This window comes from Vulpes lagopus, chromosome 10 (genome assembly GCF_018345385.1).
Source record: "Vulpes lagopus strain Blue_001 chromosome 10, ASM1834538v1, whole genome shotgun sequence".
In the NCBI taxonomy this organism is placed as follows: Eukaryota; Metazoa; Chordata; class Mammalia; order Carnivora; family Canidae; genus Vulpes; species Vulpes lagopus.
This window is the reverse complement of record NC_054833.1, coordinates 11,439,236-11,458,530: the sequence shown is the minus strand read 5'-3', so window position 1 is coordinate 11,458,530 and position 19,295 is coordinate 11,439,236. Positions and strand designations below refer to the sequence as shown.

At 60.0% G+C, this 19,295-nt stretch overlaps 2 protein-coding genes across 5 annotated transcripts in view; one reads left to right on the top strand and one right to left on the bottom strand.

Annotated features, from left to right (window-relative positions):
* JARID2 (jumonji and AT-rich interaction domain containing 2) overlaps positions 1 to 14,757 on the top strand; it is a 258,350-nt gene extending 243,593 nt beyond the window's left edge. For all 3 annotated transcript variants that reach the window (XM_041770261.1, XM_041770263.1, XM_041770262.1), the window contains 10 exons: positions 452 to 544; positions 2,197 to 2,315; positions 2,403 to 2,473; positions 3,819 to 3,933; positions 6,098 to 6,203; positions 6,995 to 7,177; positions 7,589 to 7,719; positions 8,014 to 8,197; positions 9,806 to 9,913; positions 12,801 to 14,757. In XM_041770261.1, the coding sequence (XP_041626195.1) occupies positions 452 to 544; positions 2,197 to 2,315; positions 2,403 to 2,473; positions 3,819 to 3,933; positions 6,098 to 6,203; positions 6,995 to 7,177; positions 7,589 to 7,719; positions 8,014 to 8,197; positions 9,806 to 9,913; positions 12,801 to 12,983 (1,293 nt within the window). In that variant the 3' untranslated portion in view covers positions 12,984 to 14,757. The remainder of the gene's footprint in view (positions 1 to 451; positions 545 to 2,196; positions 2,316 to 2,402; positions 2,474 to 3,818; positions 3,934 to 6,097; positions 6,204 to 6,994; positions 7,178 to 7,588; positions 7,720 to 8,013; positions 8,198 to 9,805; positions 9,914 to 12,800) is intronic.
* Positions 14,758 to 15,255: 498 nt separating this feature from the next.
* Positions 15,256 to 19,295, bottom strand: part of DTNBP1 (dystrobrevin binding protein 1) — a 128,790-nt gene continuing 124,750 nt past the window's right edge. For both annotated transcript variants that reach the window (XM_041770265.1, XM_041770266.1), the window contains 2 exons: positions 16,601 to 16,744; positions 15,256 to 15,613 (listed from right to left, as the gene is read on the bottom strand). In XM_041770265.1, the coding sequence (XP_041626199.1) occupies positions 15,399 to 15,613; positions 16,601 to 16,744 (359 nt within the window). In that variant the 3' untranslated portion in view covers positions 15,256 to 15,398. The remainder of the gene's footprint in view (positions 15,614 to 16,600; positions 16,745 to 19,295) is intronic.

Sequence of the window (19,295 nt, the reverse complement as noted above, 5' to 3'; positions counted from 1 at the left end):
CCTCCACCAGAGGAGGCTGCGCATCCGGCTGGCTTTCCGGTGGCCGGGGACTTGGGGTGTGGAGGGCCCACGCTCTGACCTGCACGCCCCCGGCTCTGCCTGGGCCCCCACCCGTGTGGATGCTGTTGCTTTGTCCCCTGCCTCCGTCCCTCCTGCTGCGCACGTGGGGTAAAAACCAAGGGTCTCTGCCCACTTCCCCGTAAAGCCGGGTGTGCCCCGTTTCTGCTGGATCGGGCCCATCTGCTGCTGGTGCTGCAAGGGCGGCGGGTCCTTCGGTCGGCACCGAGGAGCCTCCCCAGAGCGTTTTCCTGCCTTCTGTGCTCACGTCAGTTCAGGATGCAGAGCAGCCCATGGTCCTGGGGAAGCGCAGAGACAGGGTGCGGCCTCGTTTGGGGTTGGGGCACAGCTCGGTTTCTTTCGCTTTACTCTCTTGTCTTTGTTTTCTTTTCAGGGAAGGTCTGTTTCTTTAACGACTTTTTATCGAACAGCAAGAAATATCATGAACATGTGCTTTAGCAAGGAGCCTGCCCCGGCTGAAATCGAGGTGAGTGTGTCGGGGCCACGCCCCCGGGCGGGAAGGGCACTGCGCTGGGTCCGAGGGGTCAGGGTCGTCGTTGGTGGCTGACACCCAGCGGACCAGCTATGCCCAAACCTGAACTCGTTCGGAGGCGGAGGGCACATACTGGGGAGGGCGCGCCTCCCCGGCCTCCCCTGGGGGCCGAGCCGGGGTCCCCAAGCTGCAGAGTCGGGAGTGAGCTCCCGGCACGTCCCCTGCCAGTGGCCACTCCTCACCCTGTCCGTGTGTTATGCAAGAGAATGTTTGGAATCCCTGGAAACCACAGTTGTGCATTTTCTCCTCTATTTTTTAATGGGGTTGGCAGATTGCCATTTTTGTGTTTCTGCCAACTGTGTTCTCGGAGTTCGTGTGAGGTTGGAAGGACAGGGAGCACTTCTGTGCCCAGACCAACGAGGGGGTTTCTGGGAGGGCCGCTGCAGCACAGGGACCCGATCTGTTGCTTGCCTCCACCGGCCAGTGCCCCGCTGGGCCCGGGTGCGCTTCCAGCTGCCAGGGAGGGAAGCCGAGCTCCTGTGGCCGGGCCTGGGCAGCCACCGGCAGACAGGATTCCCACCGTGGCTCCGGGTCGTGGAGCGTGTGCCACCTCTCCTGGATTCGCCTGTGCTGACCACGAGGGCGCTGCTTCCTGGGGTGGGCCGTGCGCACAGTCCCTGGACAGGCCAGGTCAAACCAGGACGCCCGTCTTCCCCGCAGCCATGTGGAGCCACACCTCGGGCCGCACCCATTCCAAGCCCAGGGCAGGAGCGGCTACCCTGCTGCTCAGGCTTCCCAATTAGGGGGACGCCTTGTCTCATTTTGGCCTCCAGTGTCCTGCTTCCCTTAGGCTTTAGGTCTCTGATCTGCACAGGCTTCCCCAGCTCCCTACCCTGGGCGCCCCCTTTGAATACCACACCATGGCCTGACCCCTGCCCTGCCCCAGCTTTGCACTGTCCCCACCCCAGCCATGTCCCATCAGCCACATTGTCCACTGGGCCCCGAATCTGGGACACATGTGGCTGTCACCGTGGCTTCCAGAGTGCTTGTGGCTTTTGTGGGAGATAGCAGAAAGGGATGGGACTCCGTGGGGTGAAGAGGTGGAGGGAGTGTGCCGTGGGGTCGCCCGGGGCCACTGGGCTTGCTCCCGTGTGTGGCACGAAGGACATATAGCTTGTTCCCTGTGCCCGTTGAACACTAACCCCCCCACTGCCAGCGTTTGTTCCCTCTGACTCTGCTGACATACGTGCAACCATGTGGCACTTGTCCTGTTGTGTGATTGGCTTATTTCCCAGAGAGTGAGGCCTTCAGGGTTTGTCCGTGGGCAAAAGCACGAGTGAATAACATTGTTCCATTGGAAGGCTGGGCCCCCTGTCGTATGGATCTTGTTCACCCAAGAACCCTGGCTGCTCTCATGTGTGGCTTTCGTGAGCAGGGCTGCTGTGAACAAGGCGTACAGAAATCCGCTCGAGCCCCTCCTCGGTTCTGGGGACGGACCCCCGAGGGGACTGATCCTTGCCATCCTGCCCTGTGCTCTGCTGGGGGCTCTCGGCGGCTGTCGTGTGGTGGGCCCCTCCATGGCATGTGGGCACCCCCGTGGCATGTGTGCGGCGTGGCTGCTAACTGGGCGTCTCCTCTCCCCACAGCAAGAGTACTGGAGGTTAGTGGAAGAGAAGGACTGCCACGTGGCCGTGCACTGCGGCAAGGTCGACACGAATACGCACGGCAGCGGGTTCCCTGTGGGGAAGTCAGAACCGTTTTCAAGGTAACGTGGGACGCTCTTGTCTGCGTTCTGGGGACCAGATGGGGCCCTTCCTCCCAGTCTGTGATGCCCGTCTGCTTTCCTCTGCAGGCACGGATGGAACCTCACCGTCCTCCCCAATAACACAGGATCCATCCTGCGTCACCTCGGTGCTGTACCTGGTAAGCCTGCTCTGGCCGCCGTCTTGTTCTTTTTTTTTTTTTTTAAAGATTTTTATTTATTTATTCATGAGAAACACGCACACACAAAGAGGCACAGACCGAGGCAGAGGGAGAAGCAGGCTTCATGCAGGGAGCCCGACGTGAGACTCGATCCTGGCTCCCCAGGATCACGCCCTGGGCCGAAGGCGGCACTAAACCGCCGAGCCATCCGGAATGCCCGTTTGTTCTTGTTTTTAAGAGAAAGAAGAGGAGCAGAGTCGGTGGGGAGAGAACCCCAAGCAGACTCCCTGCTGAGTGCAGAGTCCAACATGGGGGTTGATCCCACGACCCTGAGATCGTGACCTGAGCTGAAACTGAGAGGTGGATGCTCAACTGATGGCGCCCTAGTGCCCCGATGTGGCTGCGGTCTCTGGGGTCCTGAGGCTGTGCCTTGGGCAGCTGGCCCAGCAGGCACCAGCCCACGTGACTAGACGGGACAGGGTATGGTGTAGAGCATGTGTATTGGAAACATTGGTCTTTAGAAAAAGCGAGATCTGGGTCGGTTGACGTCCGTGAACATGTGGAAAGGCGAACCAGACGGTAGAGTCTAGGTGCTGGGAGATGCTCGGTGCCAGCTTCTCATCTTGAATTGGTTTTCAAAGCTAATGTCCCGACGCCATAGGGCATTTGATTGTGGAGGATGGTAGGGATAGCAGGTGTTCTGGGCGTCGTGGTCCCCGAGGGCTGGTCCCCTGGGAAAGGTGGTCTGGGCCCTGCACACGATGGGGGCGGCTGAGTCCCCAAGGCTCCCACACGCGGCAGGGTTTTGTGCTTCCTCGGCCAGCGCACGCCCGGGTCCAGGTTGGCGGGTCCGTTCTCTGTCCTGAGGTTTAGCGGCTATGGCGTGGGCTGGTGGCTGATAGCGATCATCGTGGTCCTGCTCCTGGTGCCATCTTGCTTCCCAACTTAACTCAGATTAAGGGGCGTCTTTTTTTTTTTTAAAGATCTTATTTATTTATTTATGCTCGGGGGAGCAGCAGAGGGAGAGGATCTCCAGCAGGCTCTCTGCTGAGCAGGAGCCCAACATGGGGCTCGATCCCAGTACCCCGGGATCAGGACCTGAGCTGAAGGCAGACGCTGCAGCCCCCAGGCGCCCCTGAGAGGTGTTCAGCACTCTTTTGGAACCTTGGTTTCCTACCTGCAAAGCAGGCAGGGGGGAGCCAGTACTGTCTTCTCACCTGTGTCCCCTGATCTCGAGTCCTGTGTCCGTCTGTCCTCCCCGCGTGGGAAGCAGGCAGTGATTTCCCGTCGCCCCCACCCACACACCCTGGTGCCGTCCTCCTAATGCCTTTCTCTCCCCCTGCAGGAGTGACAATTCCCTGGCTAAACATTGGCATGGTCTTTTCTACCTCATGCTGGTCTCGAGACCAAAACCACCTTCCCTATATTGACTACTTACACACTGGTGCTGACTGCATTTGGTGAGTACACTGGCCGCGGGGCGCCTGGGGGCGGACAGGTGGGCGAAGATTCTGGAGAGTTCCTGAGGCCGCCCCTCCCTTGGCAGCGGAACGCCCTCAGGCCTTGCCCACATGGCTTGGCCCAGGGCTCCCAGGATTTCTTAGCTCTGTGGGAAGCGCCGGAGGTGGCGAGGTGTATGAGGCTTGCAGCGTTGGCACGGTGAGCCGGGTTGAGCATCTTCTCAGGTGCTTCTCGCTGTTTCTGTTCCTTCTGCCAGCTGCCTGCTTACCCTTGGTTTTTCCTTTAGGGCATCACTTGGTGGTGGTGGCTTAGGACTTTGTACCATGTCAGGGTGAGAACCCTTAGGTTGTTGCAGAGAGGTGGCCAGTAGTACTCACTGTGTCCCCATCCCCCCTCCCCCCCAGCGTAAACAGTCCCTCTCGGGCCTCGTGTGGGATTATTTTCAGCGTCCCATGTAGTCAGTCCTCTGACCCACCATGCTGCAGACTGGGTGCCACTGGGAGGGGGGCTCTGCTGTGGAGAGACCCGGGTTTTTCCTGCTACTGCCTGGGTGCTCACCTCGGACCCTCACCTGGCAGCCCTTGTGCATCCTGGGCTGCAGCTGGCTCCCCCAGCCCTTCCTTCCTGGTGGCAGATAGGACATGACAGCAGATAGCAGGCTGCCCTGTCATCTGATGGGACAGGAACACCTCATCCGTCCCCCATAACTGCATTTGCTGTCCTGACAGGGCGAGCAGCCGTTATTAAAGAACAACAGTCTTACGACTTATGTTGTCCGTTGAGGGGCCGTGTCTGCAGCAGCCTGGGCATCATGACTTCCCTGCCCTCGGGCCATATGTGGGCTCAGTGCAGAGGCCTGGTCCAGGGCTGAGGGACCCCCGTGGGGGCTGCCCCACCTAGGAAGGGGGGTCCTTAGCATCAAGGAGGAGACTGTGAGTGGCTGCTGGGCCAGGAAGGCTGAGCAGGTGGCCTGGGGCCGTGCCAGGCCTGCTGTTCCCAGCGGACAAGCTTCTGTGGCAACACCTGGCACGGCCTGGGGTTCCACGGGGTTCCATGGAGTTCCACACCAGCCCCACTCCACAGGGTGGGGGGTGAGCTGCCGGGCTCATGCGTCCATCCCGCCTGCCCGACCCTGAGTTAGAGGTGGGGAAACGTCAGCCTTTGGAAGACATCCCTGGAAACCCCACTGATGAGTAAGAGATCTGATCAGACAACTTGGCGTGTGGTTTTTCTGGAAACCTGTCCTTTAGGTTAGAAACCCCGGATTTAGGGCACAGATCAGGACAGGATACACTGGCATTGAAGTGACATAAGCATGTGTAGGAAATGTGACTATGGTGCCGGGCCGCCCCTGTACTCGGCAGCTGAGGCCAGTGTCTGGCCTCTGAGTATCGATCTCCCTGCCGCCGACCGCGCCGATGGCCTGTGGGAAGGTGGAAGTTTGCAGCTGGTTTTGTGGGTGGGCAGTGACTGGTGACACGAGCCTCCTGGCTGTCATGCGGCTTCGATTTTTACTGGAGGTCAATGTCCTCGTCGGCCTGTGGCCTGGTCAGGCCGCTCCAGGAGTGTGGCCCTCGTGGGCCACTGGCGACAGCTCCGCGCTCCCCGCGACACGGGCCGGGCCCAGGCTCTCCTCCTACGGTCTGCCCACAGCGCCAGCCTCCCCTCGTCATCCCTGCCGGCTCCTCGGTGCAGCCAGAAGGCTCCTCGCTGTCCCCACCTTGGCCTGGCCCCGTCCCACTTCACGGTGCTGGGCTCTGGCCACGGCTCCCTCGGTGCACCGGGGCCTGCGTGTCCTGGGTGCACCGAGTCCTGTGAGGCCCCTCCAGGGGGATCAGCTGCCTGGACCCGCACGTCCCCGCAGGTTTAGAGCCCTTAGCAGAGGCTGGCGGAGTTTGCACGTGTGTGTGTGCCTCTGATTCATTGGGCGCTCTAAACGTCTGGTTTGGGTGTGAAGGTGTTTTTGGCTCGCACGTAGGTCAGCTCTGCACAAGAGGAGCGAGTCGCCCGCTGCCGCTGCCATTGGACCACGCAGGGGGATGCAGTTGCAGGCCTGGGCTTGGTCGTCTCCCTGGGGGGAGGGTGTGGGGCGCCCAGCACAAGCTCCCTGGGCAGAGGGTCCTTGTCAAGGCTCTGCTCTGCCTGTGTTTCCCAACGTCCCAGGTATTGCATTCCTGCTGAGGAGGAGAACAAGCTCGAAGACGTGGTGCACACGCTGCTGCAGGCCAACGGTACCCCAGGGCTGCAGATGCTGGAGAGCAACGTCATGGTAGGGCCTGCTGCTGCGGCTGCGGACCCGGGGGCAAGCGTCTGGGTGGAGCCGGGACTCGGGGCTGTTGGAGAAAGTCACTCTCTGTGCCCACCTGCCCTTCAGAGGCAAAGAGGACACTGGGAAATGTCCTCTGTCCTGAAAGTCAAACTGGGGAAGCTCTCTCCTCAGATGACAGGGTTCAAGGCTCGTCCTGGGGGCCTTGGCCTCCGTTTAGGGCCTGCTGTGTTGTACGTGGAGGATGGGGTGTCCTGGGGCACCCAGCTGTGGGGAGCCGGGCTGGCCGGCCCACTGGCCGGGAGCGCTCAGCACCACAGGAGCGAACGTGAAGGCTTCTGACTGTTCGCGGGAAGTCCTGGGCCTGCTAAGTCCCTGGGAGTCTGGCCTTGGGCTGTGTTCTGCGCTCTGAGGCCACCCTGTGGCCCCCTGGTTGGGGTGAACTTACCCCGTGCCAACCCTGCCGTGCCATGTGGGCACCGGGCTGTGTAGTCACAGTGACTGTGACTCTCTTGCACCAGGATCAACTTAGAGCCTTGTTCTTCTTTTGGGAATTACGTGTCTTTCCTAAAGGAGAACCAGACCTTTACATTAAATTTAGGTCCTGGCACGCACGCCCCTTCTTAAGCCCTGAAGGTCCCCCTGGAGAACAGGTGTGTGTGCAGACACACCTGCCGGGGATGGGCTGTGTCCTGGGGTGGCCGCAGGGCTGTCCCAGAGGTGGGGGGGGCTCCGTGGGCGGTGGTCAGGGGGCGACAGCCAGGGGTGCTCCTGAGCCCAGCCTGTGCCCCTAGATCTCCCCGGAGGTGCTGTGCAAGGAAGGGATCAAGGTGCACAGGACCGTGCAGCAGAGTGGCCAGTTTGTCGTCTGCTTCCCGGGCTCCTTTGTGTCCAAAGTGTGCTGCGGCTACAGCGTCTCCGAGACTGTGCACTTCGCCACCACCCAGTGGACAAGTATGGGCTTCGAGACGGCCAAGGTAGGGCTGGGCCAGCGCATGCCAGTGCAGCTCTCACCGGTCTGCTTGGAGGGAACGTGGAGTTTCAGGACCTCCTTCGAGGGCTCTCCCGGGCAGCAGGGGTCTCTCTAGGGAAGGGGAGAGTCAGTATCTGACAGGTTCTGGGTTCTGTGACCTGTACCCGGCAGCAGGAAGGCATCACACGAGGAGTTAAGGGGAATGTGCCCTGGCAGGAAGCGTGTGCCCACTCCAGAGGGCTTTCCTGCTGTTGGTGCCGACCTCCCAGCGGGCAGACAGGACGGTTGTAGGGTTTTCAGTTGCTTTGGACCCACGTGGAATTCAGGGTTTGGGAATTCAGGGAGCCCGCCGCCCCGACCATCCAAACGAGGGCAGACAGCCGCCCTAATAAGGCCCCGCGACCACCCCTTCCAGGAAATGAAGCGTCGCCATATAGCCAAGCCATTCTCCATGGAGAAGTTACTCTACCAGATTGCACAAGCGGAAGCGAAGAAGGAGAATGGCCCCACTCTCAGTACCATCTCCGCCCTTCTGGATGAGCTCAGGTAATACGGGGTCCCCTCTGGGGGGAGCAAGGGCTTGGCTCCCCTTCCCTCTCCCTCCGGAGGCCTGAGGCTCCAGGTCAGAAGTGCTGACCTGCAGGGAGGAGGCAGGAGGGCAGCCTCCAGAGGGAAGGAGGGCGGCGGTCTCCGGGCGCTGCGGTGCCGCCCCCCTGCTGCCACCCGTCCCTGGGTCGGCTGAGTGCGGGGCGTCGGAGGAGCCCCAGGGTGGATGGGCTGTAGCGCCGCCTCGCACGATGTCCCGGTCCCGCCCCGACACCCGCCCCGCTCTGTGCGCAGGGATACGGAGCTGCGGCAGCGGCGGCAGCTGTTCGAGGCCGGCCTCCACTCGTCCGCCCGCTACGGCAGCCACGACAGCAATGGCGCCATGGCGGATGGCAAGAAAAAGCCTCGAAAGTGGCTGCAGTTGGAGACGTCGGAGAGGAGGTGTCAGGTCTGCCAGCACCTGTGCTACCTATCCATGGTGAGCCTGGGGGCTGGGCCTTGGCGGGGCACGTGTGCTCCCGTAGCAGGTGCGGCCACGGGTCGGGGCTCGGGGCTCGCGCGGCGCCTCCACCCATGCCCGGCCGGCCCAGCTGCTGTGGCTGCTGCCCGTCAAGCCCGAAGGCCGGCAGGAGGGGGAACCCGCGTTCGTCCGCCAACGCTGTGGCCAAGTCCATACCCGGAGCTCGGGCGGCAGGGGGCTCTCCGCCCTGGGGGCCGGGCCGGGGCTGGCCTGCGGTGCTCTCAGAGGCTCCGTCCTCGACTGGCACGTGTGCCGCTGTCGTGACTTCTTGTGAGGACGGCGTCCTGATGGGACGAGGCCTGCCCTGGGGCCGCCGTGTACCTCAGTGGCCTCTCCAAAGGCCCTGTCTCCAGATGTGGCCCCCTTCTGACATTCTGGGGTGAGGACCTGTGAGCGGGGCGGGGCACGGGGGTCCCATCGTGCACACAGATGGGGACTCTTGAGGTCTCTGCTCTGCACTCAGTAGAGCCTGGGCTCAAATGTCTATTTTTCGTCCCCGCCTCGTTCTCTGTGCAGCGGGCACTGTGGGGGCCGCAGCTGCCGGCCGCCCCGCGCTCCGCGTCCTCCCCCTCAGCACATCGGTCAGGGCAGGGCGGGAGCCGGTGGGCGCCCTCTGCCCACACAGGCGTTGTGCTGGGTGCCTAGGCCCAGCTGTGGGCGTGGAGCCCGAGCCGTGGTGATGCCGTGATGCGGAGGTGGGTACGTTCCCTGCATCTCAGCCCGAGGGTGTTTCGAGCCCTGTGGCCCCTCATGATGTAATCTCGAGTCCAGGACGGCCTGTGGCTGCTTCTGCCCGGCGTGTGTTTTCCGAGGTAGTTTTAAAAAGGTAAATCGAGAGCCACGTTCCTAGGCAAGGAGGTCACTAGCATGTCCCCCGATCTTAGAGCTGTTCTGTGAGCGGCACTGGCAAAAGCCCCCGCAGGCCTGTGTCGGGATGGGGACCCTCCGCGGGGACCGTGAGTCTGGAAGGCGCGGTCACGACCCTGTGCGGGGCACTGGCCTGTTCCTGGGGCTTGTTCTCGGCTGTCCTGGAGACGGGGGGGGGGGGGGGGGGGGCAGGGGCTGCAGCTGTCCCCAGGCGTTTCCCGCCAGCCTGACCGGTCGTGAGAAGGCACAAGCCATCCCCATCCTGAACTTGCAGGTAGAAAACAGATGTTATGTTATGATTTCTGTTGCTGGGATGAGTAACAGGCTGGTATTTTTGTTAGTTTCCTGGGTTTTGTGTCTTTCTGTGAGAGCCGAGTGTCCTTAAAAGGTGATGGGTTTCCTCCCGTCGGTGTTGGCTCCTCACTCCTACAGCTTGTTGGGGCAGCCAGGTGTTGCCCCCACGTCTTTCTGGACGCGCACGTCAACCCCATGCGTCTGGAGACGCATGTGGAGGCAGCGCCTTCCCTTCTCTGGAGGCCAGGACTGGGGGGCGGGGCGAGGGCCCCCCGCAAACCAGCGGCCCTGCACAGCCCGGCCCGCCTGCCGCCCCTCGGCCCGGGAGCCCAGGACCTCGCAGGGGCGTGAGGCCCCCGCCTGGCGGGTGTTCTGCCCTGGCCCTCAGGCCCGCTGTCCCCGCAGGTCGTGCAGGAGAACGAGAACGTGGTGTTCTGTCTGGAGTGCGCCCTGCGCCACGTGGAGAAGCAGAAGTCCTGCCGAGGCCTGAAGCTGATGTACCGCTACGACGAGGTCAGTCCGCGGCGCGCCCCAGGCCCTGCATCGGTGCGGCGGGCCTGCTGCGGCCGGAGCCTGGGGCAGCCTGTGTCCGCCGGAGCTGGAGGAGCCCACGAACCCCGACCAGAAAAGCCTTTTACTTCGATGGACCTTGTGTCATGGGGGGTTTCCTCTTCCTGTTCACGGCAGCCCAGCCCCCGCTTCCGTGGCCGCCCTGGCTCCGCGTCCCAGGGACCTGTGTCCAGGGCCCGGGGGCTGGCCTGGGAAACAAGGGATGGTGCCGCCAGGGCTGGGTGCCGACCTGCGCCCCCACCACGGGACAGACGGACCTGGGGGACAGCCGGGCCTCGTCTCCCTCCCTCGGGTCCTGGCCCGTCCGCGAGCAGCCATGACTGCGCTGGGGGGTAGGGCCTCAGAGCCGCCTGCTGTGGGGGGACGGGGCTGGGGCCAGAGCACCTTCCCCCTGAAGCCCCGCGGGGCCTCTGAGACAGGAGATGAATCAGCCCTTCCCCGGTCCCCAGCCGAGGCTGGGGGTGCGGTGAGACTCCCGCACCCGGGCTGACATCTGGGGCCCCTGTGCCGGCCGGCTCCAGGTTGGGGTGGGCTCTGTGGGCGCCTGGGCATGGGTGCCACCAGCACCCGGAGGGCCTCCCTGTCCCCGGGGCACACGAGACCAGGCCCTGCTTGTCCTCACGCAGGCTTCTGAGCAGAAGCCCGGAGGCCTCTTTCAGCATTTGACTCCACAGGGCCCAGTGCCGGGGCCGGCCGGCTCTCGCCGCTCCTGCACCCTCGTGCCCCCTGTAATCCCCTCTCATGGTCTCCCCCCCACACAAACACCCTTGTCCCTTCCCCTGGTTCTGCGCCTCACGTGTGTCTTGTGGGAAAGCCACCGCCTCCATCCCAAGCCAGCCCTGTGCCGCTCCTGTGGACAGCAGGTCAGACCCCCGGGGGACGGGGCTTCCTTTGATCCCCGGGGCTCTGCCCTCTGGGGCCAGTTGCTTGTGACCCGCTGGGTTGCCGTGCGTGGCGCATGCACCCACCTTCCACGCAGCGGCCTCCTGGAGTGCAAGGCCCTGCCCCTTGAGGGCCCAGCTCACCATTCCCGGCCCCAGGCCCTCCTGCTGTCTCCTGGAAGACCAGTCCTCCTTCCGCAGGCCACGTGCGCCCCGAGCCCCTCCACCCCCCACGTCCCCAGTGGCTGGTCCTGGGGGAGGGGACTGCTCTGCTGTCCCGCATCTGAGGCCTGGCAGAACCGGGGGGTGGACCAGGGGGCCCTGCTTCCCGGGGTTCAGGCTGTGGCTCAGAGCAGGTGAGCCTTTGGCAGAAAGAGATGCACGCGTGTTGGGTGAGGGCCGGTTAGCACTGTCCTCCCTGCTGCTTCACTTCAACCGCGAATCCCTGACCTGTTCGGACAAACTAGAGTCAGGACAGCCCGGCGTGGCGGGGGGCGGGGGGGGGTGTTGTGGAGCTCAGCGGCCAGCACGGGGGCTCGGCCCGCAGGACTTGGAGGCGCTCCAACACGGGTCCTTCGGTCTCCAGCCGCCTGGACCTGCGCGTGGGCAGGTGTCCTGGGCCACCGGAATACTGGGCGGAACCCAGTCCATAGGGCCGTCTGACGCTTAACCTCAAGTCGGTTTTGGTAAGAGGAGGGCGCAAGAAGCCGCCTCCTTGGCCGCGGGCCTCATGTTAGTGAATGAATCCGGAACCGCTCCCTCCGGTTGACAGCGAGTGTGTGTGACCCAGGGACTCGCTGACTCTGGCTTGGGTTTCTGAAATGGCTTGTGAGGCCCACAGGTCGTGGGGAGTCCGTGTGTGGGGATCCCAGGGAGCCGGGGGGACAGAGGGGGGCGGCAGGGGGCACCAGCCGCTTGCAGTGGGTGCTAAGCAGCTGTTCGCCCTCCAGCAGCAGGCTGACCGGAAGCAGTTTGCCTGTGGCGCGGCGGCGCCTTCATAAATGTGCCACCCTGTTCCTCCAGATGCTTCCGTCCTTCACCTCTAACACCTCCACCCCTGTTGCTGGAGGGGCCACCTGGGACTCCGCAGGCCCGGGCCTTTGAGTACAGCGCTGGCCACTCCTATCCCGAGTCCCCACGGCCCCTCCATCCCTCGTCCAGGGGAGGTGCTCATGAGGTGCAGGTCAGGCCACGTGCCAATTTGGGATTTTGCCCCGTGGTTTCTTGTAAAACTCGGTGGTTCAGAGTTGTGTTGACGTTACAAAAACATCCTTGATGCCAGTGGCTGAGGGTTCCCTTGACCGAATTTTGAGAATGTTTGAGAGCCATCTCCCAACGCCGAGGAGGAGGGAGCACCGGAAGTATTTCTGAGCAGACGAGTGTGTTGCTGGGCACGACCCGGTGAAGGGGGAGGCTCCAGCGTCAGGGTGGTGGCTGGGCTGCAACAGCTTCAGGCGCTGGTCACCGTGCGGGCAGCAAGTGGCCAGAGCCCAAACCCCGGGTCTCCCTCCGAGACACCTGGTGCGGGGGGGGGGGGGGGGGGAGCTGAGCTCCATCTCTGCGCTGAGCCAGGCCCTGGTGCTGAGCCAGGCCCTGGTGGGGGGATGGGGTGGGGGCATGGGGTGTGGGGGTGGGTGCTGGGAAAGGGCTGTGGGCGGTGACCCGCCTGGCTGGCTCTGGCTCCAGGCTCTGGCTCGGGGAGTGGAGTGTGCGGCTCCCCCACCTCCTGGAGTTCAGGGCTTCCTGCAGCCACGGGTGGGGGCGCAGAGGTGCCATGGGGAGGTGCGGACTTGCGGGCGTTTCTCTGGGAGACGAGAGCCTTCGACTTGGGGTGTGAGTGAGGGGACCTCTGCAGGCCGCCAGCGGGTCCCCTGCAAAGCCTTCCCTTGGGTGCTCCTGGGACGGTGCTGATCCGGGTGATTCACGGTCTTCCTTTTGACCCGAAACAGGAGCAGATCATCAGTCTGGTCAATCAGATCTGTGGCAAAGTATCTGGCAAGAACGGCAGCATCGAGAACTGTCTCAGTAAACCTACACCAAAAAGAGGGCCCCGCAAGAGAGCGACCGTGGACGTGCCGCCATCCCGGCTTTCATCCTCCAGTTCATCCAAAAGTGCTTCGAGCTCGTCGTGAAGATGCCAACACCCGTGTCGATTGATATATATTTTTTTGTAATTATTATATTCTAGTTTGGAGTACTTGCTGTAGGATACAAGCTGTCTTTGCACTAGCTCTAAAGAAGATTTTCTTCTGGTTTTAGAGAACTAATTTTGTTTTAGCATTAAACTGTTGAACTTTTTTTTGTACTTAGAATACCTAGATACTGCAGTCAGATTTTTGAAACTGCCGTATATTCACTGTTTTAAAAACCCTTGAGGGGCTGTATTAATTTGTATCGCCCCTGTGGCTGAAAAAAAGCCTTTTCGGTTTTTTTTGTTTTGTTTTTGTTTTGTTTTCTTTGGTAACTTGGGGGAAAAAAGGCTTTTTAACCCATTTTTGAAGAGGGTGAAGTTTGGAGAACAAATTTTAAAAACCATCAAGTCATGTGAGCAGATTTTTCTAGAGAGGAAAAGGGATAGGAGACACACACACACCACAAAACTTGAAAAGAAATGGCTTTACTTTGGCTGTCTTTTCTTCTGTCATGTGCAAAACGAGTTTGTAATTTTAAAAACCGGAGAACCCCCATTCTGTGTCTTGGGGCGGTCACGGCAGCTGAAGGCAGAGCCGAGGCAAAACGCGGAAGAGGAGCGCCGAGGTTCTCTTTACCAGCACATCACTATGCATCTGTTTTTGGAAAAGAGGAGAGCGGGAGAAGACGACTGCCTGCCTTGGAGGGGTCACGTGAGGGACACCTGTGCCTGATTTCATTAGGAAATCCATTCTGTTATTTTTTGGTGCTGTTGGCTACTTTATCAAAAACCCTTCAATAGCATCCTTAAGAGAAAAAAAAAAAAAACAAAAAAGGAAAAAAAAAGTGATCGAAGCCGTAAGTGCTTCTTTGTCATAGATGTGCAATCTTTCTAACATTCCGTCTCCATCTCACCGCTTGTTTTACACCTTCACAAGTCAGCATTAATCTTTCTTTCTTTTAAATTCGTTTCGTTGACGGTCACACTTAGAGCCACTAGGAGGTCTGCAGTTCTTTTTTGAATGTGAAAATGCATTTGCGCTCATCTTGTCTATTTTTTCTCTCCATGTTGTAACAAAAAGAAAAAAAAGAAAAAAAAAAGAATCCCATCCCTTTTGTACATACGCCTGTAAATTGTTTTAAATACTTGAGCCTTTTTCTTGGTGGGGGGTGGGGAGGGCGCGAAGACAAGATGAAGAAAAAGCCTTACGTTTCCGTTTCTTCATCGGGTGGATTGGATGCTTACAGGGTTTTTCTTGTAACATTTATAAGTGCTGCTTACATCACTGAACAACAACAACAAAAATAATAATGGAGTAGCTGTTGCCCTTCTCCGGTTGTGTGTACAGTACGTGTGGAATAAAAAAGGGAACTGTTTTCACAAGCTGTTCTTTGTTTCGTAATTGGATCCACCGAGCCCGTAGCTACCCCTGTTGCACTGAGCTTGCCAGTGGGACTGTCAGGAGCGTCCTGTGATACACTTTGTTGGTTGTTGTTGCAGAAGACTGAACTGTTTTTGGAATATTTAACAATTACATAAACAGAGTCAAGTGTTTTCCAATGTGGTTGTCCGGTTTTTATGGCCTTGCTGTGTACTTTCCCTCTTTTTGACAGTAAACTTCTGCCTATGGCTTACAGTTTGACATTTAATTTATTAGCGCTGCTCTGCACTCCTCCCGCGGGAGGGAAGACTTCATGTTGTTTATTGCCAGTTTTTTGTTTACTTTTCAGGTTTGTACTACAAGGTTTAATAATAAAAACAAAGTTTTTTGGCTATTTGTCTGTCTTGTGGAAGATGAGTGAATGAGACAAACTTTCTTTTCTGATAACCGGGCCAAGCTCCCAGCCCACAGCCAGGCCCCACAGCCCCACTCCTGGCACGTCGGGAGTTGGCTCCCCGTCTGCCGCTGGCAGTGGTCTGGACCCCCAGCCACAGCCCCGGGTGCAGAGCCTCATGGCCACCGTCCACCAAGCACTTCTCCAGGGGCCGCCCGCCCTCTGGGCCCAGTGCTCCTTCCTTGGGCCCGGGGGGTGCGCTCCGAGAGTCGGGGCGCCTGGGGGACTGTGGACTCCAACCTCCGCAGCTGGAAACCCAAGCTGACCGGGCTGTGTTCTAGATGAAGCACAATCTACTGTCTGCAAAGGGCTTCCATCCCCCGAGCCGAGGCAGGGAGGCCACACTGAGCCTCCTGACACGGGCTCCGGTGTGGCCCACGGCCCAGTGGGCCGATCTAGGAGCCCTTCCGCACAAACTGGCCTCGCACTCGCTCAGTATGAAGTCCTCAAGCTTTATTGTCGGCTGTCTTAGTTTCTCACACATTATTGGCAACTGAGTAAAAGCCAAGAGCCTCCTGTCACAAAAGCACCTGCCTCCTCGGTGACATTCCATGCGGCCGCACCTGCCCGGACACGCAGACCTACGAGTCGCTGTCGTCGCTGTGTAGCGTGGCGAGGGCAGTGTCCACCTCGACTCCCTCCTCGTCAGACTGGACCACGGGGGCCTCACCCTCGCCAGGGGCCGGGGCGGCCAGCTCAGGGCAAGCACACGGCGAGGGAGGTGGCTCAGCTTGCGATTCGGCGGGATCTGGAACCCGGAGCGTGATTTCCTGCCGACTGTCCCCCGAGCCGGGCCCTGCGGAGTGAAGACCATGCCATGGGGTCCCACAGCGGAGAACCGCCCTTGAAGATGTCCCTCCAAGAGTGAGGAGCTGGGGCCCACGCGGACCCTCCGCCCCTGGGACGGGTCCAGAAACCTCCCGACGGGGGCCAGGGACAGACACACGGTGTCGAAGCACATGCTGCATTTCTCAGGGGCACGTCCCGTGTCCCCTCGGCTACCTGGACATATTTAGATCCTCGGGAGGAATCCTTTTAGATCCTCGGGAGGAATCCTAAGAGAACTCCCTGGTCTTTTAGCAGTTCTCCAAGGTCATGGGAACCAGAAGGAGGTCTGAGTCCTGTAGATGGTGGGGTCACTGTGCGCCTGTCCCTGCCTCTGGGGAAGGGGCTCGTGCCGCTCCCCGTGTCCCCACCTTCTGTGCATGGGCCTCGGCACCCCCGGGACAAGAGGGGAGCACTGCCTCAAGGAGGCAAGAAAGCTGGAGTCCGACTGCGGGGGTGGGGCCCCATGGCTGGTGGGGGGGGCAGTGCGCTGCCAGAGGGCTCCCCCCGTTGTTTGTACGTGGAGGGGCAGGCAGGCTCTCCCACCTGACCCAGGTAAGGGGTGGGGCTCAGGAGGGACACAGCCAGGAAGCCCAATGAGGGGAAGGCAGAGAGTGGCGGCCAGCTGCCCACAGGGCTGCAGCTATTTCTGGAACTAGGAGCCCAGGCTGAGCCAGAGCCCAGGTAACACCTGCTGGGGGGCGGGGGGGGGATGGAGGGCGAACCACGCGGGAGCCCCTGCCCCAGGGACTAACCAGCTGGAAGAGGTGCTCACAACCTGAATGCAGCCGCCTGGGCCCTGGTGACCGAGCCTCCCGCGCGCCCGCCTCATGATGCCCCGTGGGTGCGGCAACGCGGCAGCGGCAAGACCCGCACGGCCTAGTCACAGGCCTCGGAGATCTTCCCTCCGCAGGGACGCGGGGGGTGTGGTAGAGCTGGTGCAAGCTGTCCTCCCCACCTGAGACCAGAGACGGCACCGTGTTGTCTTCAGCGCCAGAGTTCAGGAAGACGTCCAGGGCCTCCTGGTCAGAGATGTCCATCAGGTCCATCTGCTCCAGCATGTCGATGTTGACCTCCATGGACGACATGCTGCCCATGGGCTCTGGGAAGACACGGGTGGGAGAGGAAAGGACACTTCAAGAAGCCGCTAAAAGGTGAGCTTCAGGTGCGCCAGGCCAGCACAGTCCGCCCTGTGTGTAAGGTACGTCCCCTCGAAACCTCCTAAAACAGGACAGGGACCCCTCCCGGTCCAGCACTCTGACACCACCAGCCCTGGTGGCCGTGTCATTCGGACCCTTGTAGCAGTTTCCCTGCTCACTGCCAGCCGCGTGCTGACAGGTGTGGCTGGGAGGGGCCGTTGCACACAGCCATGTGGTCCGTGACCTCCCTGCCCACAGAGGGCCCCAGGCTCCATCGTCATGGTCGATACTGTCCTTGCCCTCGGGGCCTCTCGGTCTAAACAGCAGCCAAGGTTTGGGCAGCTGCAGGCTAGCTGGGTGGCACCACCGGGTCCCTGCAGCTAAAGCACAGGTTAGAGAAAACGACCAGCCACAGGCCAAAATCAACCCCCTTGAGGGGGTCAGCCTGGGTCTGGGGTGGGCGGTGCCTCCTGCATCTGGAGCCTCTACCCCAGCCTCTCTGTGGTCCCCAAAACCACAGGCCAATTGACTTCATCACCCCAGGCGTGATGGTGCCCAGCAGAAGCACGTTAATTCTGGATGCAAAACACCCTTAGCCCTGGGGCTCCCAGTAACTCTCCAGTAATGCCAGTAACGTAAACACAGCAATGGAGCTGGTCCAGGGCTCGCTCACGGAGTGTGTGTGGGGGGGTGTCAGCAGAAACACGCTCAGTGTAACACCCCCTCCCCAAGGCTATTTTAATGGACTTAAAAGATGGAATCAAAAAACAACAGGTTGAAAACAAATACTTGAGAAGAAACCAAATAAACTTCCAGACGTGAATATTTCCATCACCAAACTCCAGAACTCGGGGCAGGAGTTAATCTGAAGATCAGTGAGGGCTGCTCAAGTGCGCAAGCTACACCGAGCAGGCTGCACAGAAAGAGCTGGAAAACGCAACGTCACGGCTCCAAGATGAGAAGGGGGGGGCAGTGACCCTCTGAGGGGTGAGGAGGGCAGAGGAGGCAGGGAGGAAGTCACTAGGCCTGCAGCGTTTCAGTAACAATAGAAGCCTGGAGACGGTGCCCTAGGCAGCTCAGCTCTCCGCAGCTCAGCTCTAAGAGGCGATAAACCGAGGCGATAAACGTCATCTCTAAAGTTTTAGGACATTAAATGGATTTAAGACTGAGCATCCAGCAGCCGCTCACAGAGCTGCAGCCTTCGGGACACAGGGCCCCAGGTACCAGGCTCTGGAGGGCAGGCCCACGGAGGGTCCTGGGAGGGTCCTGGGAGCCTGGGGGAAAGGAGCGGGGAAAGGAGCGGGGATGGCGGGGATGGAGTGGGGATGGCGAGAGAGGGCCCGGTCACCAAGGGGGTAGCACCGTGGCCCACCGGCACGGACATGTGCAAGGACACCATGTCCTTTCTGTCCATGAGCTGGGGAAGCTTCTAGAGCCTTGGTGGCCCCCTGCAGCCATGCGGTGAGCGCGGGCTGGGCCAGGGTATGGACCCTGCGGCGTCACCGTGCCACAGCACCCCCAGGCCACACGGGCGCCCGTGGAGGTGCCAGGAGGTGGGAAACCAGTGAGTTCTGCTCTATGGACGAGGAGGCCTGGCAGCGGGGCCTTTCCCGCTGCTGGCCTGGCTCTCACTGCAGGTTTGAAGGCCCCCTGTCCTGTCTGTCCCATTCTCAGCAGGAGTGGGACAGGTGAGACGGGAAAACTGGATTCAAAGTGTCGGACTAGCACCAAGTACGACGGTAATGAAGCCGGGGACGCCAGTCCTCTCCGTAAATGTGAATGAATCAGATTTGCCAGGTGTACCAGGTTATAACACTGAATTAACGGGATAAAAATCTAGCTGTTTTCTGTTTGTAGGAGACGCTCCTGGAACATATGGACAAGAAACAAACATGAGAAACAAACAAAACAGACTTTATGAGAAGGCAAAAACCCCTGAGGTAGAGCGTGGTGCTGAGGCTCAGTTTGCCAGGACAACCCAGAATGTCCCCGAGACCACCTACCTGGTGGCTGTTTAACGAACGGCAGAAAGACAAGATCTAACAAATCCATACTCGTGAGGGGACCGAGGGCTTAAGGTACCTCTGTGACAATCACATCATCAAATAATGAAATTTAGTGAGAAGGGCTATTGAGGTGCCGGGAGTCCACACAGAACCCTAACGTTTAGAATCTTGCTCTCAAGTACGCATGAAAGATGAACTCTGTCTTGAATTTAAAAAATCCCATTCTCCAAAACCACAAAAAAGTAACAAAGGGTAGCTACAAACACCTTCACGTGTTATTTAAAAACACTTCTAAACAGTTTACAAGTCAAATAAATTGTAATGGAAAACTGGAAAAACCCAAGAAACCTATTACTTGTCAAAGCCTGTAACATTCTGTTAACAGTGAACTTTACCCTCCCGAGCCGTTCGTCGCCTTGGCTGCCTTATTCAGACAAGAATCCTGAGACCCGGAGCCCAAATGGTCAAGTTAGACCCCAAACCCTGTGAACCACCCAGGGAACCTGCC